Genomic DNA, 21,737 nt, shown 5'->3' on the forward strand with positions numbered 1-21,737 from the left:
ATGCCCATGCTGGTGCAGCACGAGGGGCTGGTGGGCTGCAGTACAAGTTACAGAGCATGTCACTAGGACGCAATTCTGGGATACAGCTAAGTGGTTTTGTAGCTGACAGTTACACCTCATGCTGCACTAGCTCCTGGGAAATGGCACAGACCTGCTCATGGTATTACCTTGTGGAAGAGAAGAGGCAAATGGGAGTGTACCCTCAGCCCCAAGCTACTCACCTTCTTTCCACAAGAGAGGGCCACAATATGCTACAGGATTCAGATGAGCTGTGACCCCAGCCCATGAGGCCTGTGTGGAGCCTGCAAGCGTTCCTGGATAGAGCAATTTAGCCATTCTCAACAGTGCCTTGCTAATTTTCATCACTATGCCTTGGCATGATATTCTGTAAATTTATGCTGTTTATCAGTTTAATGCTGTTCCATATCTGGGTTGCTATAATGTTTTTGTTTGTTCATTTATTTGATATTCTAAACAAAGCTATACAAAATGCTCTTACATTTTAAAAGTATAGTATTTATTTGTTTATTTCCTCGTGTGTGTGAGTGTGTGTGTGTGTGTGTGTGTGTGCATGTGTGTGAGTGTGTGTGTGTATAAAAAGACATGTGTACTACGGAATGTGTGAAAAGATGAGATGGAGTCAGTTTTCACTACCATGTGCAAGTATCAAACTCAACTCATCCGGTTTAGTGGCAAGTGCATTTATCTGCTGAACCATCTTACCAGCCTCATGCCCATCTTGTACTTATTTCCTGGTGCAGACATGTAAGGACTGTTTTAGGGACTGTACTCAGCCATGGGATTGTTTGGTCTAGGACATAGGCATCTCAAAGTTTGTAAGTGATGGTCCTGAATTTCTTGTATAAATTCTCACTGACTCTCAATTCATAACAGCGACTTCTGCTGCTCTATATTGTCACTTCACTGGGCATTTGGAGCCTTCATTTTTTTTGAAAACCTCTTGCTATGCCTTATTATGATTCAAATCTGTATATCTCAGGCAATCGGTAAGTAAAACATTTTTAATGTTTAAATGGCATTTATGTTTACTTCTCTGAAAGGTTATATAAGAATATTTTTTCTTTTCTATAGAATTTGTGTTATTCTTGTTTACTTGTAGGAGTTATTCACACATTTCAGGTTCTAAGTTTTGATTGATAGTGAGAGTAAAAATGCTGATTGTACATTTTTGGTTGGTTTCATTCCATCATTCCTTCTATCCTAATCTTGATGTAGTTACATGGCTATTATATTACAGAGCAAATATATTTCTTATATGGCTGTTGTGGGCATTAATATTTACTATTGATATATCTTTTAGTTAAGCAGTGGTTAGTCCTAAACCAGCTGTATACCCAAATCACCACACAGAGACTGGGATTTATTTAATTAATCTAGAGCACAATGCTGGGCAATAGTTATTTTGTCCTAAGCCTCCAAGCCCATATAGTTTCCTACTATTCAGATTTCACCCATTATACTTGCTTTTAGCCATATCTTAGGTCCAGTCCATCTCTCCATGTGGTTCTAAGACCTCTCCTGCGATTCTCTCTCCTCCTCCCTTTCCGGACCAGGATGTCCCACCCTATCCTCTCCACTGCACAACACTGTGGCTGGTTGTTTAATTGACAATATAGATAACAAATGGTGGCCTGTTACACAGACTTGAGACAGGTGATGCTTAGAATAAGCATCACAAGGCAATGTCCGAAAAGAAACCAGATAGTGGGGCAGAGAAATCAGCATTTGGATGAACAAGGACAACCTGGATACATTCCACAAGAACATTATACCAGCATATGGTTTGTCTTCTAGTTGTCCCTTCCAGGATGGTACCCCATGAGAGGAAAAGCAAGCAGATGGACTCACTTTCTTCCTTCTCTCTCTGAGACCATCTTTCTCTCTTCTACTTCATTGTTTTTCTTCCCTGCCTAGAAATTCGATGCCTGTGGCAGGCTTACATTGTAGAGCCATAACCTCACCCACTGGGTGTAAATGTAGCCGAGAATGGTGTGAGGTTGGCAACGAATAGAGTGTTTCAGCCGTAAGAGAAAAGTGATCACCGTAAGAAAGCAAATGTGATGAGGTGTAAACTCTGAGAAATAGTCACAACATCTAAGGTGACCGTAGACACAAACTAAGTTGTGTTAACCAGTCTTTCATCTCATTCAGAAACTACTGGCCTGAAATATAAAGATATTGGGATGTTTAACAATCCTGTCCAGATATAGAAAGTATGGAATTCCCAGAGGACAATTCATTCTGTAAACGCTGAAAAAACTTGCCAAGATTGATTGTCAAAAAAGCAATATGAAGAGCTGGAGCCAGCCAGTTCTCTCCTAAGACCAACATCTCACTGAGGATTAAGAATCAGCTTCCTTTTGGAGATACTAACACAAATGACAAAGGGATGCACACGCACTGGCCCTAGGAACTCAATGCATCATGATACAACTTGTCATATGCAATATTCACACTTAAGAATCACACAACTGAGTCACAACAGTCTATACATGCAATGTTAGTGTGTGTGTTCATATCCACACCAGTGCACACTTTCTAGCAGGTAGACTCTGAGACAACCTTCTTAGTCTTCTGCTTGGTTATCTAACAGAAAGATCCAAAGGACACAGGAATAAATGCCCATAGTACATTACATTTGGATTGCCCTTCAGTTTTTAACTGCATTGAATAGAACTCATCCCCTCAGTATGTGTGTGCTGAGTTTCTTGACTATAACCTAAGAATATCCAGATAGACAAGGTGTTTTGGAGGCCTGAAACTCATTCTTGGCTTTTTAACCAATGAACATAATGATAACGGTTAGTAGTTATTGAACATGTGTTCTAAGCACTCTCATGTTGTAGATGGAGTACTCATTTAGAACCCGTGTCACATATCGCTTACACCATTATCATTTATCTTGGAATTACAGAAGAGGGAGGCTCAGAGAGGCTACAGAATCAGTTTGTTAAGGTTACCTCATATGTGCGTCAGGAATAAAATTTCAGCTCAGCTGTATCTGGTTCATCCCAGTTAATTGACTTTCTTGGGGTTGGACAAATGGCCCAGCAGTTAAGAACACACACTTGAAGAAGGCTGGAGTTCAGATCCCAGCACCCACATCAGGCGGCTCAAAACTCAAAGAGTAGATGCAGGGGATTTGGTTCTCTTTTCTGAAATCCGTGGGCATCTGTCCTCTCACGTGCACATCCCTTTAATGTATACGCACACATGCACAAGGGCACACACGTAATCAAAACTAAAACACATCTTTCAAAAAAATTCTTTTTTGCGCATTGTAAAACAGTCCTTTTTGAAGTTCCCCTGCCCTGATTTGATTCTGCCAAGCATGTCCAGCATGCAGTCCACATGTAGCTGAGGATAGCTATAAATCTGAACTAACACAAAACTGTAAATCTGCTTAAAAGTCTTATGAGATACTTTTCCTTTTTTTTTGTAACTCTGTTGTACAGTTTTCAAGTGTGAACTTTGTTGATGTCAATTTTGTGTTGCAACATCAAAAAGTTAGACATGCTCTTAATCTTATGAGAATTTAATGAGTAAAAGTTATTCGTGATTGTGTTTTCACTAGACAAGATTTCATTTGGTAGCACAGAAAACCCTACCTTGCATGAACAGTGACAGACAACATGACTGTATTCTTGTGAAAAATACAGCCAAGAGAATGCCATCTCTCAAGAGGCCCAACCTTGAAAGAAGTACCTGCTCATGAACTGCAAACTGTGGGAAAGGAAAATTGTACCTTGACTTCATTATCACTGTCTCCTACAGCACTATCTATTGGATGAATCAGAGGTAATGGGGTCAACATAGGTTGGCCTCTAGAACACATAGTATCATGCAAAAAGCAGAGGAATTAGTTGGAGCGATAATCAGAAGTCAGTTCGTAACAGAAATGTGCTTGAAAGGAAAATTATATTCATAGAAGACAGAAAGGAATGAATGGACTTGCATAAGTAGGCACTGATCAGAACAGGTTAAGTGGAAGAGCTTGCTGATAGAGAAGGGTATTTAATTTCAAAAACAGGCTTTCCAATAATTGCCCCTCTGGAATAGCTTTAAACATTGGAAACACATACCCACCTCTATAAAATGATTTGGGGAAAACTGTACTGATGAAAGCAATGTGAGTGGCTAAGATGACTTTGAAGGGCCCTTGTAATTTGAGGATTCAGTGTTCCAGGAGCAATGGAAATCAGGGAATCGGACCTCCTGCAAAATATTCACAACTCTTTGAAATGGAAATTAGGCTGTTCCAATTTCAGAATCAAATTAAAGAGAGTATTCAGGGTGTTAGCAGGCAGTGCTTGAGCCTGTTTGAAGCAGCCTATAAAGAAGGGAAGCGTGCTTTTCCCTAGATGAAGCAGGATCTCTCTCAGCCTGTTTCCATCTTTACTTTTAGCACCTGCTGGCTTGGAGTGGTGTCGCGCAAGCAATCAGACGGTGGGTGGCTGTGCCAAGAGCCTGACCTCCCCATGTCTGCTACCCCTCCCCCCACAGCCCATGACAGCCTGTCCTGATATAGATGGACCTGGGACTGGTTTAAAATGACAGTCTCAAGTTCTTTGAGGAAGAGAAGACTAATTCAAAGCAACAGCCAGACGAGCTTCCTTTCTCTGCAGGAATCATTATTATACCCCTTCACCATGGCCCACCTGGGAGCCCATTTTGCCTTTAGATCCCGCTGGCAGAAGACTGATGATGAACTCTGTCGACATAGCATGTCCTTTATCCTTCACAAAGCCATCCGCAATGACTTCTTTCAGAGCTATCTCTACCTGCTGGAAAAAATTCCCCTGGGTAAGTGAGCCAGAGCTGCTCAACAAGGGACAAAAAGGGACTGGATAGGCTGTGTGAGAGAGGTTAGACACGGGTGCTTTTCAGCTAAGGGTGAATCCAGACAATGTCAGCGGGTGAAATGCTTCAATGACATTCTTCTATTGAGAGGGTAATAGCAAGTGCTGCCTGGCAAGGCCGAATGCTATTTTAGGGTTTTCGTGCCCCCTTAGGCATAGTGACTTGCTGTTCCAGGTGTGAGCGTGGTGACTATGAGGCTTAAAGAAACTCAATTCTTGGGTTGTCAGTGTTGTGTTTTCTAATTGCTCAAGGTGGAAAATGAGGTAACTTGGATTTGTGAATATTGATGGAATACTATGCTAAGCAAAAAAAAAAAAAAAATTCTAAAACAAAGATCACATAAGAAGGTTCAAAATGTGCTTGGGACACACGTGCAATGTGTCTGGGTGGTGGTGATGGTGATGATGAGCCGTGCGTGTGTCCGTGTATATACATTCTGTTCTGGCTTCACTAAGTCGCAAGTATCATCAGAGACCCAAAGAAAGCTGATTTTAGCTTGGACTTTTGATAGCAAGAGGTAGTAGTCTGCCCTTCATTTTTGTTCCCCCCCCCTCCAGTTTCAGGGAAATGGGACAGAAGAACAAGGAAAAGCTTATCAGGTATGCTCATGGCATGCTTCCTCAACCTCTGTGAAAGTAGCACGTGTTGACACTCCCACCAGCACTAAAGAGGAAGAAATTTAGGATTAAAAAGTGAAGTGCTCCCTTCCTGCCTCTTTGATTTATATTTTCTCCCAGTGAAAACAAGAATGCTATTTCTCAGCCTTGGTCTGTTTGCATAAGGTTGTCTGAAAGCCTCATTGTGCACTTGATTTGGCCCCAGTTTCCTGCCGTGGAGAGAACTGCATAGTCCTTTGAGTTACATTAAAAAAAAAAAAAAAAAAACAAACCCCTGGATGTTAGCAGCTATCAAAGTCTTGTTTTAGAAATTTCCTTCTGAGGGTTCTTTAATTTCATCCTACAGATACATTTGCATTATATTTAAATGGCTTTCACATGAGAATGTTTCTCATCTGTAACTTTGATCCTCACAGCTACAACTCATGGGTAAATATCACTATTCTTCCTCTCAATTTCCCACTTCCTCCCTACAATTTTATTTTTGAAGTGAAACAGGTAAAATTCAGAGATGCGTTATCTAATTTAGAGAGAGCAAGCAGAAGGCTTCTTCCATCATGACGTGTATCTACTTTACCTTAAGAGAAAAAAACTGGGGTGATCGTTTGGAAGGTTATCAGTCCCTGGTGCCTCCAGGCCTGGGCAAATCACTGACTTCTGAGAGACTGCCTGTGGGCTACAGCTCTGAAAGAGTCTTGAGCAACACTGTGTGATATAGACTGGAGAAAGCAATCAATTATCACAGCGGAGAAGGGAGTCATTAGCGGGCAAATGACTGACAGACTTTAAAATGCTTACAGACAGAAAAGGGGCTAATTTCCGAACTCAGCTGTCAGTCAGTTAAGAACTAAACACTCTCTGCTCAAAATCAGATGAAAATTAATTAAAACAAGTAGTCTCCAGTTACATTTGGCCTTAATCTTTTTTTGTTGTTGTTGGTTTTTTTTTTTCTTTCTTTCTTTCTTTCTTTCTTTCTTTCTTTCTTTCTTTCTTTCTTTCTTTCTTTCTTTCTTTCTTTCTTTTTTTTTTTTTTCTGTTGTTGTTTTTCAAGACAGGGTTTCTCTTTGTAGCTCTGGCTGTCCAGGAACTCTTTCTGTAGACCAGGCTGGCCTTGAAATCACAGAGATCTGCCTGCTTCTGCCTCCCAAGTGCTGGGATTAAAGGTGTGTGCCACCACCCACCCAGCTATCTTTTCTTAATCTAATGTAATCATTCTGATTTTACAGTGTTTTTTTTTTTAATTTTATCAATTTTTCTCCTTCAAGATTGTGAGAATGGTTAATTAATGATTTGCAAAAGCTGATATTTTAAACAAAATAGTCTGTGGGAACCCCAACTAAAATGAAAGAAGTGCAACTTCTATTCTTGCCTCACCTGTGGCTTCTGAGAGACTTAGAGGGTTCCCTTAGTGAGTGCCACTGGAATAGAATCAGCCTACTCCAGGCTGAAGCTGGCTTTATCATCACTTAACTTTCCACAAATAACACTCCTTATTTTTTCTATTCTGAGAATTCAGCCCAAACATTAGTTTTCCCTGAGAATTAGTAATACTGAGAGTTGCATCTACAATACCTGCATGACAGTGTTAACTGAGGATAATATTAGTTGGTGTGGGTTAAGTTCTGCTGCAGTAACAAACGGATTCTGAGATAGCATTGGTTGCACCCATGTATTTACTCTTGATATCACTTTTGACATGCCGTATAGGCATATGGGTATCTAGGGTGATACGGTCTCCATCAGCCAGCTAACACTGCTCACCAAGGCAAAGGGAAGATGTAGTTAGAGGCCTGTTTGGTAACTTTAAAGACATTAGCCCAGATGACATGCTTTACATTTGTTTAGACTTCATTGCCTAGAAGGATAAGATTATGGGGGATGGTGAGTGTCATTAAGTGCTTCTGCTATGAGGAAAAACCTTTTTTGGGAGGGGGTGGACAGTTTCTGATCAAGCCAGACATAGTTAGTGCAAGAGGCAGTTACAGAATTACATTTGAATATGTATTATGATCTTAGACTGCTCAAACTAGAGAAGTGATCTTTTTGCCAGCTAAATGCTTATGAGCATCATTTTCCTCAAAATGGTGACAGGAGGACTAGAAGAATTTACATGCGGCATACATGTAAAAGCCATCAGTTTTCAGTGGGTGTTAGGTTTTTCCTGTACTTTCCCTATGCCAGGCCTTGTCTAATGTCAGCATTTAACATTTTTTAAGAGCAGGCTTTACCAAAGACGATAAACTTAATATGTGCAAGTTTTCAGGCTCTAGCGGATATTATGCCTTTTTGGTTGGAAATAAAACAGCCAGCAGAGACGTTACCTCCCAGCTCCAAAGAAGTGTTTTAGTGTTTGGCTTCCCTTGTCCTTGATGACTTTAAGGCTTCATAAAAATGAAAATAAAGTCTCTCTTTTGAAAACATTAGGGAACCCTTCCTGTAGGGTCTGCACAGAGGGCCTAGTTGTTTAGGGGTAATTATGGAAAGAACCATGGTTAACCTGTCTTTGATTCCTTCTTCCCTTTCGGCGTCTCTCCAATGTCTGTGTAAGGCAGCCAGTTTTATTTCAGCTCACTCTGTGGTAAGGTCTGTCATGGAGAACGCCCCCCAAACATCCTTGACTAGCTTCAGAGATGTGTGGAAATGTTAAGACCCAGCGAACTGAAGTATGAAATGGAAGATGAAGCAATGCTGTTTACCTTAAGAGATTTTTCAGGAAAAAGGGAAACAAGCTTGCTACTTTTAGTGTTTTGCATTTTTAAAAACTGCAGTTCATTGTCACATCGTCCTATTAGGTGTGTTCTTACTTTCCATAACTTTTCTTTGTGGATCTAGGCACAGAGGGGGCCCAGATGGGTGGGCCACTGAGTAGACCCATATAGCTAAGTGATATCAACCTGTAAATTCATCTGGAGATTTGGGTTGAGAAGTTTTCTAAAGATGGCTATTTATGAACAAACAAAAACTAGTATAAGAAAGAAAATGTTACTGTAAGTCTTTAGTTTATCGGTTCTTACAGAACCTGTAAACAGCTTAGTTGGAGACGTTCAGCTAAGTTAACCATCAGTAAATAGTCTAGCACGACTGTATTTTTCAGTACGTGAGAGTCAGTATGTGCCCGTCAGTTGTTTTATTCAGAGTCTGCACCTCCTGGCCATTGTTACTTAGAAATGGTTTTGGGTGACTTAGCAGAAGGACAAAAGCTTTGTTCAGAGGGACTTGTCTTTTGACCTGCTGTGATACTTCTTTTGCTAAGAAGTGCTGTTCTTTTACCGCTCAGCTAAAAATCGATCACTCTAACTCCAGTCTTCTAAAATATTAAGAGTCAGTCTTAATGTAGGATTAAAAGAAATAATACAAAAATACCGAGGATAAGGCCATGCATGTAAGAAATACCCAACAGGTACTGTTCCCCTTCTGTCTTTGAGCCCTTCTAGAAGAATCCGTCTTTGAGGATGAGCTAAGAGCTGTGGTTACTTATTTACCACCTCAGTTAAAGAGACAGTTACTAAAAGCATTTCCACTAAAACACTTAGAATTCCCGCAATGAATTCCCCACTTCCTTATTTCTCTTTATTTTCTTCTATATAACATGTATCTTACATTGTCAGTGAGATGCATTTCTTGCCTCTATATAGATTTGATTAACTACAGATAATATGGGTCAAGAAATAAAGTGCCACTTTGACCTAGCTTCTTTTGCAAACTCTCTCAGAATTTACAGAGACATTACAATTCTGTGACAGATTACCACAACATGAACTTCTGCAGTAAAAAGACATAGGCTAGTGACTAGTTTGCCTTATTTAATCCAACATGAACGATGCAGGAGCCATTGAGGGGGCAGAACTGGGATTGGCCATGACACCTCATATATCTTTCTTAGAGAAATATATGTCAGTTAGGTGAAAATGAGCACACAAGCCTGTGACCATAAAAGCCCACCTAGTGGAGCTGAAACCTGCTGAGCTCTGCACTGACTTGAAACCGAACTGTTTCTGATGTAATGAACCATGCGCACTTCTAGAAGAAGGCTTTTAATACACCCTACCAACTCGGTGACTTAAGCATGTGATGATGACTGTGGCTAATTTGCTGTTTTACCTGGATCAAAAAACACTGAGGAGGGTCAGTGAGATGGCTAGGTAGGTGAGTAAAGATAACAGTTGCCAAACCCAATGGCCTGAGTTTGATCCCTGGACCCTCTGATCTCCATACATGCACAATTTCTCTCTAACAAGAAAGAGAGAGAGAGAGAGAGAGAGAGAGAGAGAGAGAGAGAGAGGTCCATGGCTCATTCACATTCCCAGAATGGCACTCATTACCGAGAAGACTCTCAGAATTGTGATTTTCTAGCTTGACGTTTTGAGGAGTCCAGAAGAATTTAGAAGCATCATAATGTTGGAGTGATGGTGCATGAATTTTCCATCTCTGTTCAATTTGGAAGAATTTGTTTATCTACTTGGATTTTATATAAGACTTTACCTGGGGAACTGAGGGAAGTGGAAGGTCAGCAGTTCCTTTTGCTTTGGAGCATGAGGTCCATTCTTTCTCTATATTAACAGCTTTAAAAGATTTGTATTTTAAAATGAACATACATGTAAAACAGTTAATATACATTGAGGAGACCATATATAATACTGTTTGTCTCCAATCGATTTAGAAACTGACTCCTGAAAGCCTTTCAGAAAATCCATGGTCATTTGTGACGTAAACATTAGTTCTGGGGTCTACACGTTGGAAAATCTTGATGTAGCTCCACAATGAGGTGCATATTCTTAGTCATATGCTGTCTATTGCAGTTTTAACTTTTAGGATAAAAATTTGGGAGTGTGTTCTCATTGACTTTAGAGTTGAGTAGTGTCCTGCTTTAATGTTACAGTCTTTGCAGTTATCGGAAGAAAAGTAAACGTTCCTAGTGAAGGCTAAATACTATTTTTTTCTTTGACTTTTTCTATTTAAAATTATGCCATATTTTGGTATAATAATAGCAGTTTTGAGCCATTGTATATTTTACTTAGAGCTTTCAACTATATTTCATTTCTGGTGACTGAACCAAAACATGTCTGTTTTTGGAACTTCACCAACATGTCCTAGATTCTTGGCCACCTTCTCTATTGGCCAAACTCCAGCCTATAATTTCTCTTGCAGTATGAACAGCTTTATTCCAGATCTGATAAACTGTTGTCAGTTACAGATTTCTTTCCATTATTTTCATTCCTGTGTTAATGACATCATTTCTCTGCATACATTTTCTCTTGATTTTAACATTTGCTGGGTTGAAATACAGCTTCAAAATACTTCTGAAAAATAAGTCCATAGGAAATGAACACTTACAATCACAGTTAACTGGATGTTAAATTTAGCTTCAAAATAAATGGTCCTCAGAATACTAATGCCCCTAAACCATTGCTTTCAAGTGTTTCTTTTTCTTTCCAGATAACATTAGGGTCATTTTCTTATTCTTTCTGTTTTAAAAAAATTAAACTTATCTGTAAATCTGCATTTAAAAAAAAGTCTATCCTTCCTAGCACTGGTTAGATCTTACATTCTTTTTCAGCTCTAGGATTTTTTTTCTGTTGTTTCTTTAATAGTTCCCCACACATACACTTGTATTACTTTAGAAATTTTTAGCTTTCTAATTGGTTTGTTTGGAGACCTTATGAATTAAGGCATTTTTAAATTTAAATTTTAAAAATGTTTTGAGAATTTCATACATTAGTACTACATTTAAAATAGAGCATACCCATATTTATTACTTTAAAAGAAGTGAAAATAGAGATTGGCAGCAAGAATTAATGAGAAAATTTCCATAAAGCACTCATAGCTAGGAGTTAATGGTGTGATGAGGTTTATTTTTCTATTGTGCAAAATACTGTAAGACTTTTTTAATAAGATGGTAAGTCAGGTTTATGAAACTAGCCATTCAATTACAAATTCAAGTAACTGTGATTTATAGATAACATTCTTGAAAACTGTAGGGTTTAAATAGTTTTCTCAATGTTATATTGCATGCAAACCTCTGGGCTAGAACTCAAATGCAGATTTTCTGATTTAAAACCTAGAACCCCTACACAGATGTAGCCCATGGCAACTCAGCCTCTAAATGGGTTCCCCAGTAAGGGGAACAAGGACTGTCTCTGACATGAACTCAGTGGCTTTTGATCACCATCCCCTGAAGGGGAGACAGCCTTACCAGGCCGCAGAGGAAGACAATGCAGTCAGTCCTGATGAGACCTGATAGGCTAGGGTCAGATGGAAGGGGAGGAGGACCTCCCCTATCAGTGGACTAGGGGAGGGGCATTGGAGGAGAAGAGGAAGGGAGGGTGAGATTGGGAGGGGATGAAGGAGGGGGCTATATCTGAGACACAAAATGAATAAATTGTTATAGTAATTAAAAAAAAAAAAACCTGCACAGGTGTAGCCCATGGCAGTTCAGTGTCCAAGTGGGTTACATAGTAATGGGAAGAGGGACTGCCTCTGACATAATCTGATTGGCCTGCTCGTTAATCACTTCCCCCTGAGGGGGGAGCAGCCTTATCAGGCCACAGTAGAGGACAATGCAGCCACTTTTGATGAGAACTGATAGACTAAGATCAGAAAGAAGAGGAGAACCTCCCCTATCAGTGGACTTGGGGAGTGGCATGCATGCAGAAAGGGGAGGGAGGGTGGGATCGGGAGGGGAGGAGGGAGGGGCTTATGGGGGATACAAAATGAATAAAGTGTAATTAATATAAAAATTAAAAAAAAAACCAAAACCTGCCATGTAGCTTCTCTGGGTCCTCCTCTCTGATCCACTGTGCTGGTGACAGTGGAGAGACAGAGCTTAAGCCTTAATCAAGCTCTTGAAATAAATAAATAAATAAATAAATAAATAAATAAATAAATAAATAATAAATGAAAGTTCACTTATTTGTGTAAAAAAAAATTGTCAGTGCTGGGCATTGCCTTGCATGCCTTTAATCCCAGTACTTGGGAGGCAGAGACAGGCAGATCTCTGTGAGTTTGAGTCTAGCTGGTCTATATAGCAAGTTCCAAAACAGCCAAAGCCACATAGTGAGACCTTGTCTAAAATAAATTAAGCCAAATCAAATCAATGCCCTTTCTTCTACAGACAAACACATGGAGTTTAAGAAAGCCATACTTTTTTAAAATGAGCTTGTTACATCCTATACATTTTAATAACTTTTGATAATATTTTCTTTGCAGTAAAATTGTATGCTTTAACAAGCCAAGTCATTGATGGTGAAATGCAGTTTTATGCCAGAGCCAAACTTTTCTACCAAGAAGTACCTGCCACAGAAGAAGGCATGATGGGAAATTTCATTGAACTATCTAACCCAGATATCCAGGCCTCTCGTGAATTCCTTAGGAAATTTGTTGGGGTGAGTTTTCTGACTGTCACTTGAGGAGGGAAGGACAAGTCCTTGCAAACTCAGAGCTCGCATGGTCCTGTGACCTAGCTGAGAGGTCAGCCAGAAAGCCTATCTTAAGATGGTCAGAGTGATGGAGTTGAGCAAACCTGGGGCTTATCCCACTTGGCGCTGCACTGCCATGGCACCAGCTAATCTTGCGTGCTTGGGGGAAGGGGGACGAAAAGCGCAGACATTTCTGTGTGAGGATTACAGAGGCATCTCCTTCAGCAGCTCAGAGGCAAACAGCTGACACCCAGAAGACTGCTGAGAATCCGTGCCTCATAGAATTTCAGACTGATTTATGAAGTCTCTAACATACGAATGAAATGCATGCTTATGTTCAGTTTAAAACAAAAACAAGAATGATAGAATCTCTTTATGATTTTTATACATAGTTCATCTTGCTACTTGAAAATATGTGATTCTTTTGTTGCTCTGGATTTGATTAAACATCTTCCTTTTTGTGGAAGAAATTTCCAGGTCAGATAGAGACAAGATGGTAGAATGTAAAAGCCAAAATTCTATGACTTTTAAAGCATTGTGGTTCTTCTACCTAATGTATAAACACCTCCAGGCATGCTATTTACCTGTATTTAGCTTTAGTTTTCTAGTCCATAGCTCAAGAGTAACAACAGAATTTGTCTGACAGAAGAAAGCAAAGATGAAAGAAGACTAGAGATGTTGAACACTTGCTTTGGTGAACAAAATGAACATAACATAGTGGATATTAGTAATAATACCATGATGTCTTATCATATATTCATCTCATATCATAAACTTTATCTAGTTTTCATACTATCTTAAGCCAGACAATAAAGCTTCTGTTGATCTTATTCAAGATAAATCTCCTAATTGCAAGCAAAATTTGTTGCAATTCAAAACAATGTCATTTGATTAAAATGCGGGTACTGTTTTATTTCGATAAAGGAAGTATTATCAACATTAAGTTTTAGAATTGAGCTGTCGACTTACTCAGAAGGGAAACATGAAGACCATCCTTGGTGTTGAGGTGAAGTTCTGTTCATTATAAGCTTCTTGCAGCACCCAGGATCTGAGTCATGAGTCTGGCTAAGTCATGCGGTCAGCATGAGATGTCTACCAGACCAAATGTCTATCCGATGTAATTTACAGCCACAAAGGTCTGGAGCATGTAGGGTTTGTTGCCATGGATGTTTACATGTCAGAGTAATCTGCAACATTTCTAAACTAGTATCAATGGCTGATTTCATGGTATGCTTATTATAAGTAGCTCAGTTATTTTGCTAAGCCTTCTAGGAACACTTTTTACTCTTGACAATTCTTAAAGGTAAGAACTGTTGTCAGTTCTCTTTTTATAGTTGTGGAAACTGAGGCTCAAAGGGATGAAATAAATCATTAAGATTACACACACTGAGATATTAGTCCAGCCAGGTCAGTCTTATACCAAATTCCTTACTCTCAACCACAACATTTTTCCCCATTTGTTTCATGAAGAAGAAAAATTCCTTTTCTTTCCCTTTTTTTTTCTTTTGCTCATAGACTATAGATCTCAACTCTATTCTGGTCTTTGCCTCATGGTGAGGCTGACTTTGATCCCAAGGCATTTCAGAAGCCTAGCTAGTAATCCAGCTGTCTTGTCACTCCGTGAGGAATGCCAAGCTGACCACAGGGATTCTACTCAGACAGAGCCCAGAAGCACGCCTCTGGACCTGGGAAAGGAAACACTGCATGCTGGCATATTTATGTTGGAAAAGAGGCAGGCTTCCCTTTTCAAACAAATACAAGATCCCTTCTTAGTAGACAAGGCTCATTGTAAAGCTGTGACCTTGAACTAAGAACAAGCAGTCTGCTTAAAGGAATGATATTTTAGCACTTTGACCTTAATAATCTGCTAAATTAGTATCTAGGTCAAGAAACAAGGACTTAGGGGATATGAGTATCTGACATGATTTATTCTTGTGTCAACTGGGAAAAGGCAGACTGTTTAATTTAAAGCTTTGCTTTCCTTTCAACACTTGGTGACAGGGGACAGTAGGAAAAACTGTTTAATCTAGTTGTAAATGTATTTGCTTTAGACAGTCCACAAATGGTACCAAGATGATGGCGGCATACCTGATAACTAATAGGGTAAAGTTGTAGTACATAAGAAGGATTTGCTATTTGACGCATTTGTTTCTTGGATATTTGTCAGAGATTGGGTGACTAACATGGTAAGTTTTGATTCATGTGTCATGGCTTACATACAGTGCCATTAAACACATTTTAGTTTTCAACTTCATTAAATGGCTTAAGATAATGCTGTGCAAAATAAAACAATTAGATGGGTAAAACAAACAAACAAACAAACCAAAACCAGAAATAATTAGAAGTGTTTTTACTATTTTGTATGAATCCATAGACACACAATGATAACACAATGAATGAAAATGAAAATAAAAATCACCTAGTTCTGAAATCACACATTGTACGAGATTGGACTCACATCTGTCAAGGGCATCCAATTTCAATCCAGTCACAGCTTCTCCAGTCAGTGAGCCCAAGACGTGAGAGCAGATTCTGATTGCGGTCTTTAAATATCTCTTCTCAGAGGTGCTGCCTGTGAGTGACAGAACGGAAGAGAATAGCAGTGCCACGACAGGGGGGCGGGGCAGTGCCAACTACCTAGGGTGAAACAGAACAGAGCAACTATGCAATGGTCGGAGAGGCTGGAGCTTAGGGCTTGAGTGAAAGAAACATTTGTGTCTGATTAACAACAGTTTCAAGGATAGGTGCGGCCAAACATCACACACTTGAATTGACCAGACATAACTGAAGAGGGTGAGAATCATCCAGAACACTGGTTCTCAACTTGTGGGTCGTGACCCCTCTGGAGAGGGTGGGGGTTGCATATCAGATATCCTGTATATCAGATATTTGCATTACGATTCACAACAGTAGCAAAATCACCGTAATGAAGTAACAATGGATCATTTGTCATGGCTGGGGTTTATTACAACATGAGGATTTGTACTAAAGGATCACACACACAGCATTAGGAAAGTTGAGAACCACTGTTCCAGGGAGTTCTAGTTCGAACCTCCTTGGCCTCAGTTTATTTGTATAAGATGCAAAGGGATTAAATATTACTTACTTAAAAGCTCGAGGCTTTTGCTGACATCCTTTAAGGGTTTCCGTAAAAAGTGATGGGAAGGCTGAGAGGGCAAGACCCCTTCACTTACCAGCTCTATGTTATCTGTTCATTGAACAAAAACGCCTTCAACAAGTTCAGTCTTAAGGTCTCTTGGCTCTGTTGTTCCATGGTTCTACTTCTAAAGCCACTTGTTACACTAATGAGAGCAGCATGACCAATAGAGCTGCTTAGAGCCAAGCAATTGGCAGGAAACACTTTAAATGAGAATCTATCATTTGAACAGACCAATTTCTACTGAAGTCATTGCTGACAGCTTACAATAACAACTCCATATTTTCTCCTTTCCTTTATATAAAAGATTACAGCTTTCACAAGACTTTATATCAGTCAGTATTTATGCTGCAATTGACTTGACCAAGGGAGGCAACCATAGTGAAGGTGGAGATGGTAAGCATACGGCAGGGTCCTACTGCTTCTCTTCTTGGACTCAAGGCAGAAATCACCCATCAATCATAAACCCCTTTTCTTTGGAGTCTGAATGAAGCCTATGAATCCCTTTGAATATATCACTTTAGGTGGCCCCGAATCGAAGGGGTCAGAGTCAGCGCTGTGCATGCCATTCCTAACGCGGACTGGCTCTGCCTCTGATGGTTCCCGCTCCGATTCTAGTTCTGCTATCAGCTGTGTAATACGAGGAACTAGAGGTTTCTCACCTACAAAATGGGAACCATCATCATCGTCTTATGGAGGTTTTCCTGATCGTTGTAATTGTTGTGGCTATAAAGAACGTGCAACATATAAATGCTCATGCATTTACTCCATTTGGAAAGACATTGAAATTGCCCCTCCCTCCTTGTCACTGTACCTTCCTAGCAAAAGGGAAGCCCTTTGGACATACTGGAAGGCACATTTTTTTGATGTTCCCTTCTGCTCATGCTTACCTTTGATCCTTAGCCAACTGTACTTTTCATCCTCAGTTCCTGAGAAATCAAGAGTAGGCTTTCTCCATAAGATCTTGATTGTCAACCCCCAGTATCCTATTACTGTAATTTCTAGCACAAACCTACGCAGCAGCCATCCCAATCACGACTAACTAATTTAGACCAGCTGAGTCTTTCTTCATAAATCCAAAGCTCTTCTTTAATTGTGTGGAAGCAAGTTTGAGAATGTTTATATTAACTAATTTCTCCATCTCCACCACCTCCCCATCCCCTTTTCTAGTTAATTTAATGCATAGCCTTACTTAAAGTTTTTTTTTTTCTTCAGTAAATATGAAATTTCTGGCACACACACACACACACACACACACACACACACACACACATTCTTTTAGCATTAAAGGAGACAAAGAGACTGAAGAAACTATCCTCAATCTGAAAGGATGGGTTGTATGTCCCCAGAACTCTATTTACAATACAATCCTGGTGAGACAGACAATGGGACAATGTCTATGGACAATGTCTATTCCTCAACTCGGGTCTCAAAGTTTACCATCCACAGAAAAGGAGTAGATGATTAACAGCACCCCCAATTTCAGCTTAGAAAAGCTAAAATTTCAATCACCCCAATATGAATTTGAATGTTTCATGAAGGACATGTTTAGTGTAGTTTTGAAACTCATCAAAACTCAGCGATGGGCCCTACCCCACCTCCCCATTTTTTTCAAAGTAATAACCTATTGGCCAAGTTCTCCCAGCCACTGTGGTCATCAAAGTTATAGCTTCATAGAGCTCTCCATAGCTCATTTCTGGGAGAAACTTACCCTGTATTGGAAGCAAAGATAATAGTTTGCGATTCTTTTTAAAGAATTAAATTTGGCAGAACAAAGTAGAACTATAATTTTGGGGAAAAAAATCATTAAAGGTTTTATATATTGATGTGGTGATAGATACTTACCAATGAGCATTTGTATAAACACAGTGAATCACACACATAAATGAAACATCTTATAGTGGAAAATGGAGCCAATTAAACTTGACTTAAAGACATGAGCATAATGCCCGGGCCTCAGTCTGCGTCTCTGTACTTGAAGTGGTCCACAAGGTATCTCTCTGCAGGGGCCGGGGAGAGCGGGAACTGGCTGCGCGTTGGACTGCGGTTCTGGAATAGGAAGGGTCAGCAAGCACGTCTTGTTGCCTGTTTTCAGCAGTGTCGAGTTGGTGGACATGATGGAACCCTTCCTCCTGGAAGCCCAGAGCTACTTGCGGGTTAACGAAGACAAAGTTGAGAATTACCACTGCTCCAGTCTGCAGGAGTTCACGCCCCGCTTCGGGAGTTATGACGTCATCTGGATCCAGTGGGTCTCAGGTCAGGCTCCGTGTCATAGCTTCTGCCCTTCCTCCTTTGCAAGCTAGGAAAGATGGCGTAGGGACCAGCAAGATCACAAGCAGGAAAATGGAGCTGTTAGGTGCACTTATAGCACTTTTTGCTAGCTTTAGCTGTCATGTGAATCCCAACAACTCTGTCCCACCAGAGTTCTAACGTTGCTGTACAAGCCTCCCAGTTCTTACCCCTAGGGATAAACCAAGTGCTTGGGAACAACCTACGTCTTTGCAGAAACATAAATACTTAAAAAGACTTAAAAAAATGGGCCCATAAATGGTTAATCCTCATTATTTATTGGTGGAACTAAATGTTCTGAGACTTAAATCCTTAGGAAATGAAACAGCAATGAATTATATTGTGGTGGCACACACACACACACACACACACACACACACACACACACACACACAGAAATTATTGTTGTACAAGAACATGAAATGGCTCCTGGGAAGGGCGGTCATGTCTCGTGCCTCTCAGGTACAAGGTCCAGTTAGCATGATAGAAAGACAAGGAGTTAAAATCCCTGAAAGAGGACTGTATCTTTTTGGTTTCATCTAAATTCTCAAAGTTTTTTGCAACTAAGACAATTCAAGCTATTAAGCAGTTTGTGTGAGTGGACAGGTGGCAGCATCTTGATTCTTAGCCTGGTTTTCCTTTCCAACTCACCTCCCTCCTGCATTCGTTTTCTCTACCAACCTGGCCCCACTTGCAGGGTACCTGACTGATAAGGACCTTCTTGCCTTTCTTTCCCGGTGCCGAGATGGCCTGAAAGAAAATGGTGTGATCATACTGAAGGACAATGTCGCACGGGAGGGCTGTATCTTCGACCTGTCTGACAGCAGCGTGACTCGGGATATGGACATCCTTCGAAGCCTGATTAGGAAGAGTGGACTGGTGGTTCTGGGCCAGGAGAAACAAGAGGGCTTCCCAGAGCAGTGCGTTCCAGTGTGGATGTTTGCGCTGCACAGCGACAGACACTCCTGATCAGCAGTGGGAATGAACGGCCGGGCTGCAGAGTGGTGCTTCAGGACTGTGTGTATCTCCAACGTGCCCTATGTGACACAGAGAGACATGGGAAGAAGGGATACAATGCATGTCTAGAATGGTTGATGATGTAGTGTGTACGATCTGCTGCTGAGGAGCACACTGTGATGTGAGAATCTTTGGATTTATAATTGCTGTAATGAGACAGTCATGGATGCTGTAGATTTTCCGAGACATGGAGTGAAACACCAGGAAGGTACCTTAACAATGTGCTTGTTTGCACCTGCACCGCACACGTGTGTATATGTGAAGACCTGAAAATGAAACAATGCTCACAAATTGTAGTCTGTGTTGGTCACTGATGATTTGTGTTTGCAAATCTATCACAGCATGGGGTAGAAAGTCCTCACTCTTTTCCCTGTCTCCGTATCAGCTACGTTACACTTTTCTTTTTCTTTGCTGCTACAGCTTCTCTCCTCCTAACTACAATGGTACTGGTGTAATAATCCTATGAAAACAAGGCTATTAATTTTGTCTTTAGCCCTTCTTTTGGCAGAAAAAGTATATGGTTTCCCTCTCTATTTTGGGTCAGTTTTACTACCAATGATGTAATACGAATGTAATCTGATAACTGACGCTTGAATTACCATGAGGTAGAAGTGTCTCCTTTCAGGAGAAAATGTTTTACACTGAAATTTCACCTCAACCATATAAGTAAATGTTGTCAATGATCTAATTTTAGCCACTGGCTTTCAACAGCGCCTGCTTCTTTTCCTCTTTGCATATGGTCTTCATTTCTTGAATGAAATGATTGTACCTTGAGAGAGAATTACCAAAAGAAATAGGCAAGCAAATTGGTACTTAAATACTGACTTAGCTGGGTTTAGAAAAGGCATTGGTTTAAATAAAATAATCTATAATTTTAAAAAATAGAAATGAAATTTAGTTTTTATTAGCACAATGTTTAAATATGACTACTTTGTCTTCAAAACACTTTAGCATCTTCATGTTGAAGCACAGTGATGATTTTGACCCTAAAATTGAAAGAATCAATTTAAATGAAGAAGACCTACTGCATGGCTGTGGTACATTGCAAAAGCCTTATTTTAAAAGTCATAGCTCTAGAATAATAGAAAATTGTTATAATATTCTCATAAATGCATCATTGCCTTGGTAGTTTTTATTTTGTACTCAGAAAATTACATCACTTCTGTCCTTGATACCTTATCCATTCATGCACTTAGAATGATGTAGAAGAAAATGAGTCAGAGAACAGAACGAAATCAAGGAGCAAAACTATTACAGAGTACAACAAAACTCAGGTTTCACACTCCAAAAGTTTTGGAACAAATTAGCAATACCTTTATTTGAGGCTGATTTAGGGGATTCCTTTACACCAGCATCTTTTAATTGCTTTATCTCTTAACTTCTACTTTTCCATGATTGACATTTGCCAATCTTCTTTGTGCTTAGTCTTCAGAGCTTATTGTATAAAGATGATTGATTGGCCTATGGTTACCTCTGTTGAGCCTTTGACATTGATAATAAACCTTATCTTGCTGAATCAAATCATTATACATTCTACTTAAAAAATCTTCAGATTTGTATTACCCTGCAAACATTCCTGAATTCTTTGTGCCCTTAATTTAACCAACAAAAAGAAAAAAAAACAAAAAACAAAAAACAAAACAAAAACAAAAATTGAAGGCAAACATTGTCATTAGCAGCCTTGTGTATTGTTAGTAACAGGTACAAGATAAAAACAAGAAAACAGCAGCAACAACAACAACAAAAATAAAAAAGAAAAAGAAACCTAAGAAACCAAAAATAGTAGCATCATGAGACTGCAAGCCAGATGAAGAAGTCTTAACAGGTTGTGTTAAAGTTTGGATATGTTTCTAAAAGAAATAAGCAGAAGATTTTGGAAGTTATAGGCAAGAGTTGAGGCTTGCTTCATCTTTTTGCATAACTTTAGCACCTCTGTTGAGACCTACTTTAGTTTTTAGCATAATTGTAGCTCCTCTGTTGACACCTGCATTCCTCTTTAGCTTAACTGGAGTCATTTTCTCCTTAGTCTGCATTTTGATCATAAGGTAAAACTGAGATCAAGTTCTCAGGCTCTGCCTGCCTGACACAAGAATAGCTTTTATTTACAATTCAATAATTCAGTACTTGCTGCCTAGACTAAAACAGTAGATGATAAGTGCATGTTCTGCTTGAGTTAAAGATAAATGTATGTTCTGTTAGAGTTAAACCACAGCACCTTGCTATGCTCCTTCCTCCTGGAAAGCTGGAAAGTCCCCAAAAGTTCTCCTATCCTGAACCCCAACCAATCAGCTTAAAATGCTTTGCCTAGCTACCTAGATACTATGTACTTGGAACAAAGTTGATTTTCTTGCTTGGCTAGAT

General features: G+C 39.7%; 1 protein-coding gene across 1 annotated transcript; it reads left to right on the forward strand.

The window, feature by feature from the left end:
- The first annotated feature begins 4,670 nt into the window (after positions 1-4,670).
- On the forward strand, positions 4,671-19,328 carry Ntmt2 (N-terminal Xaa-Pro-Lys N-methyltransferase 2). Its single transcript, XM_055624364.1, has 4 exons — positions 4,671-4,824; positions 12,705-12,880; positions 18,077-18,326; positions 19,057-19,328. The coding sequence occupies exons 1-4, from the start codon at positions 4,671-4,673 to the stop codon at positions 19,326-19,328; spliced, it is 852 nt and encodes a 283-aa protein (XP_055480339.1).
- The last annotated feature ends 2,409 nt before the right edge of the window (positions 19,329-21,737 follow it).

This window comes from Psammomys obesus, unplaced genomic scaffold, assembly GCF_907164565.1.
Source record: "Psammomys obesus unplaced genomic scaffold, mPsaObe1.curated_primary_1811, whole genome shotgun sequence".
Lineage (NCBI taxonomy): Eukaryota > Metazoa > Chordata > Mammalia > Rodentia > Muridae > Psammomys > Psammomys obesus.

Coding starts and splice junctions, on each gene's coding strand:
- Ntmt2 (XM_055624364.1), top strand. CDS start 4,671: ATGGCCCACCTGGGAGCCCATTTTGCCTTTAGATCCCGCTGGCAGAAG. Junction 4,825..12,704: donor GCTGGAAAAAATTCCCCTGG/GTAAGTGAGCCA, acceptor TTTTCTTTGCAG/TAAAATTGTATGCTTTAACA. Junction 12,881..18,076: donor TCCTTAGGAAATTTGTTGGG/GTGAGTTTTCTG, acceptor ATCTCTCTGCAG/GGGCCGGGGAGAGCGGGAAC.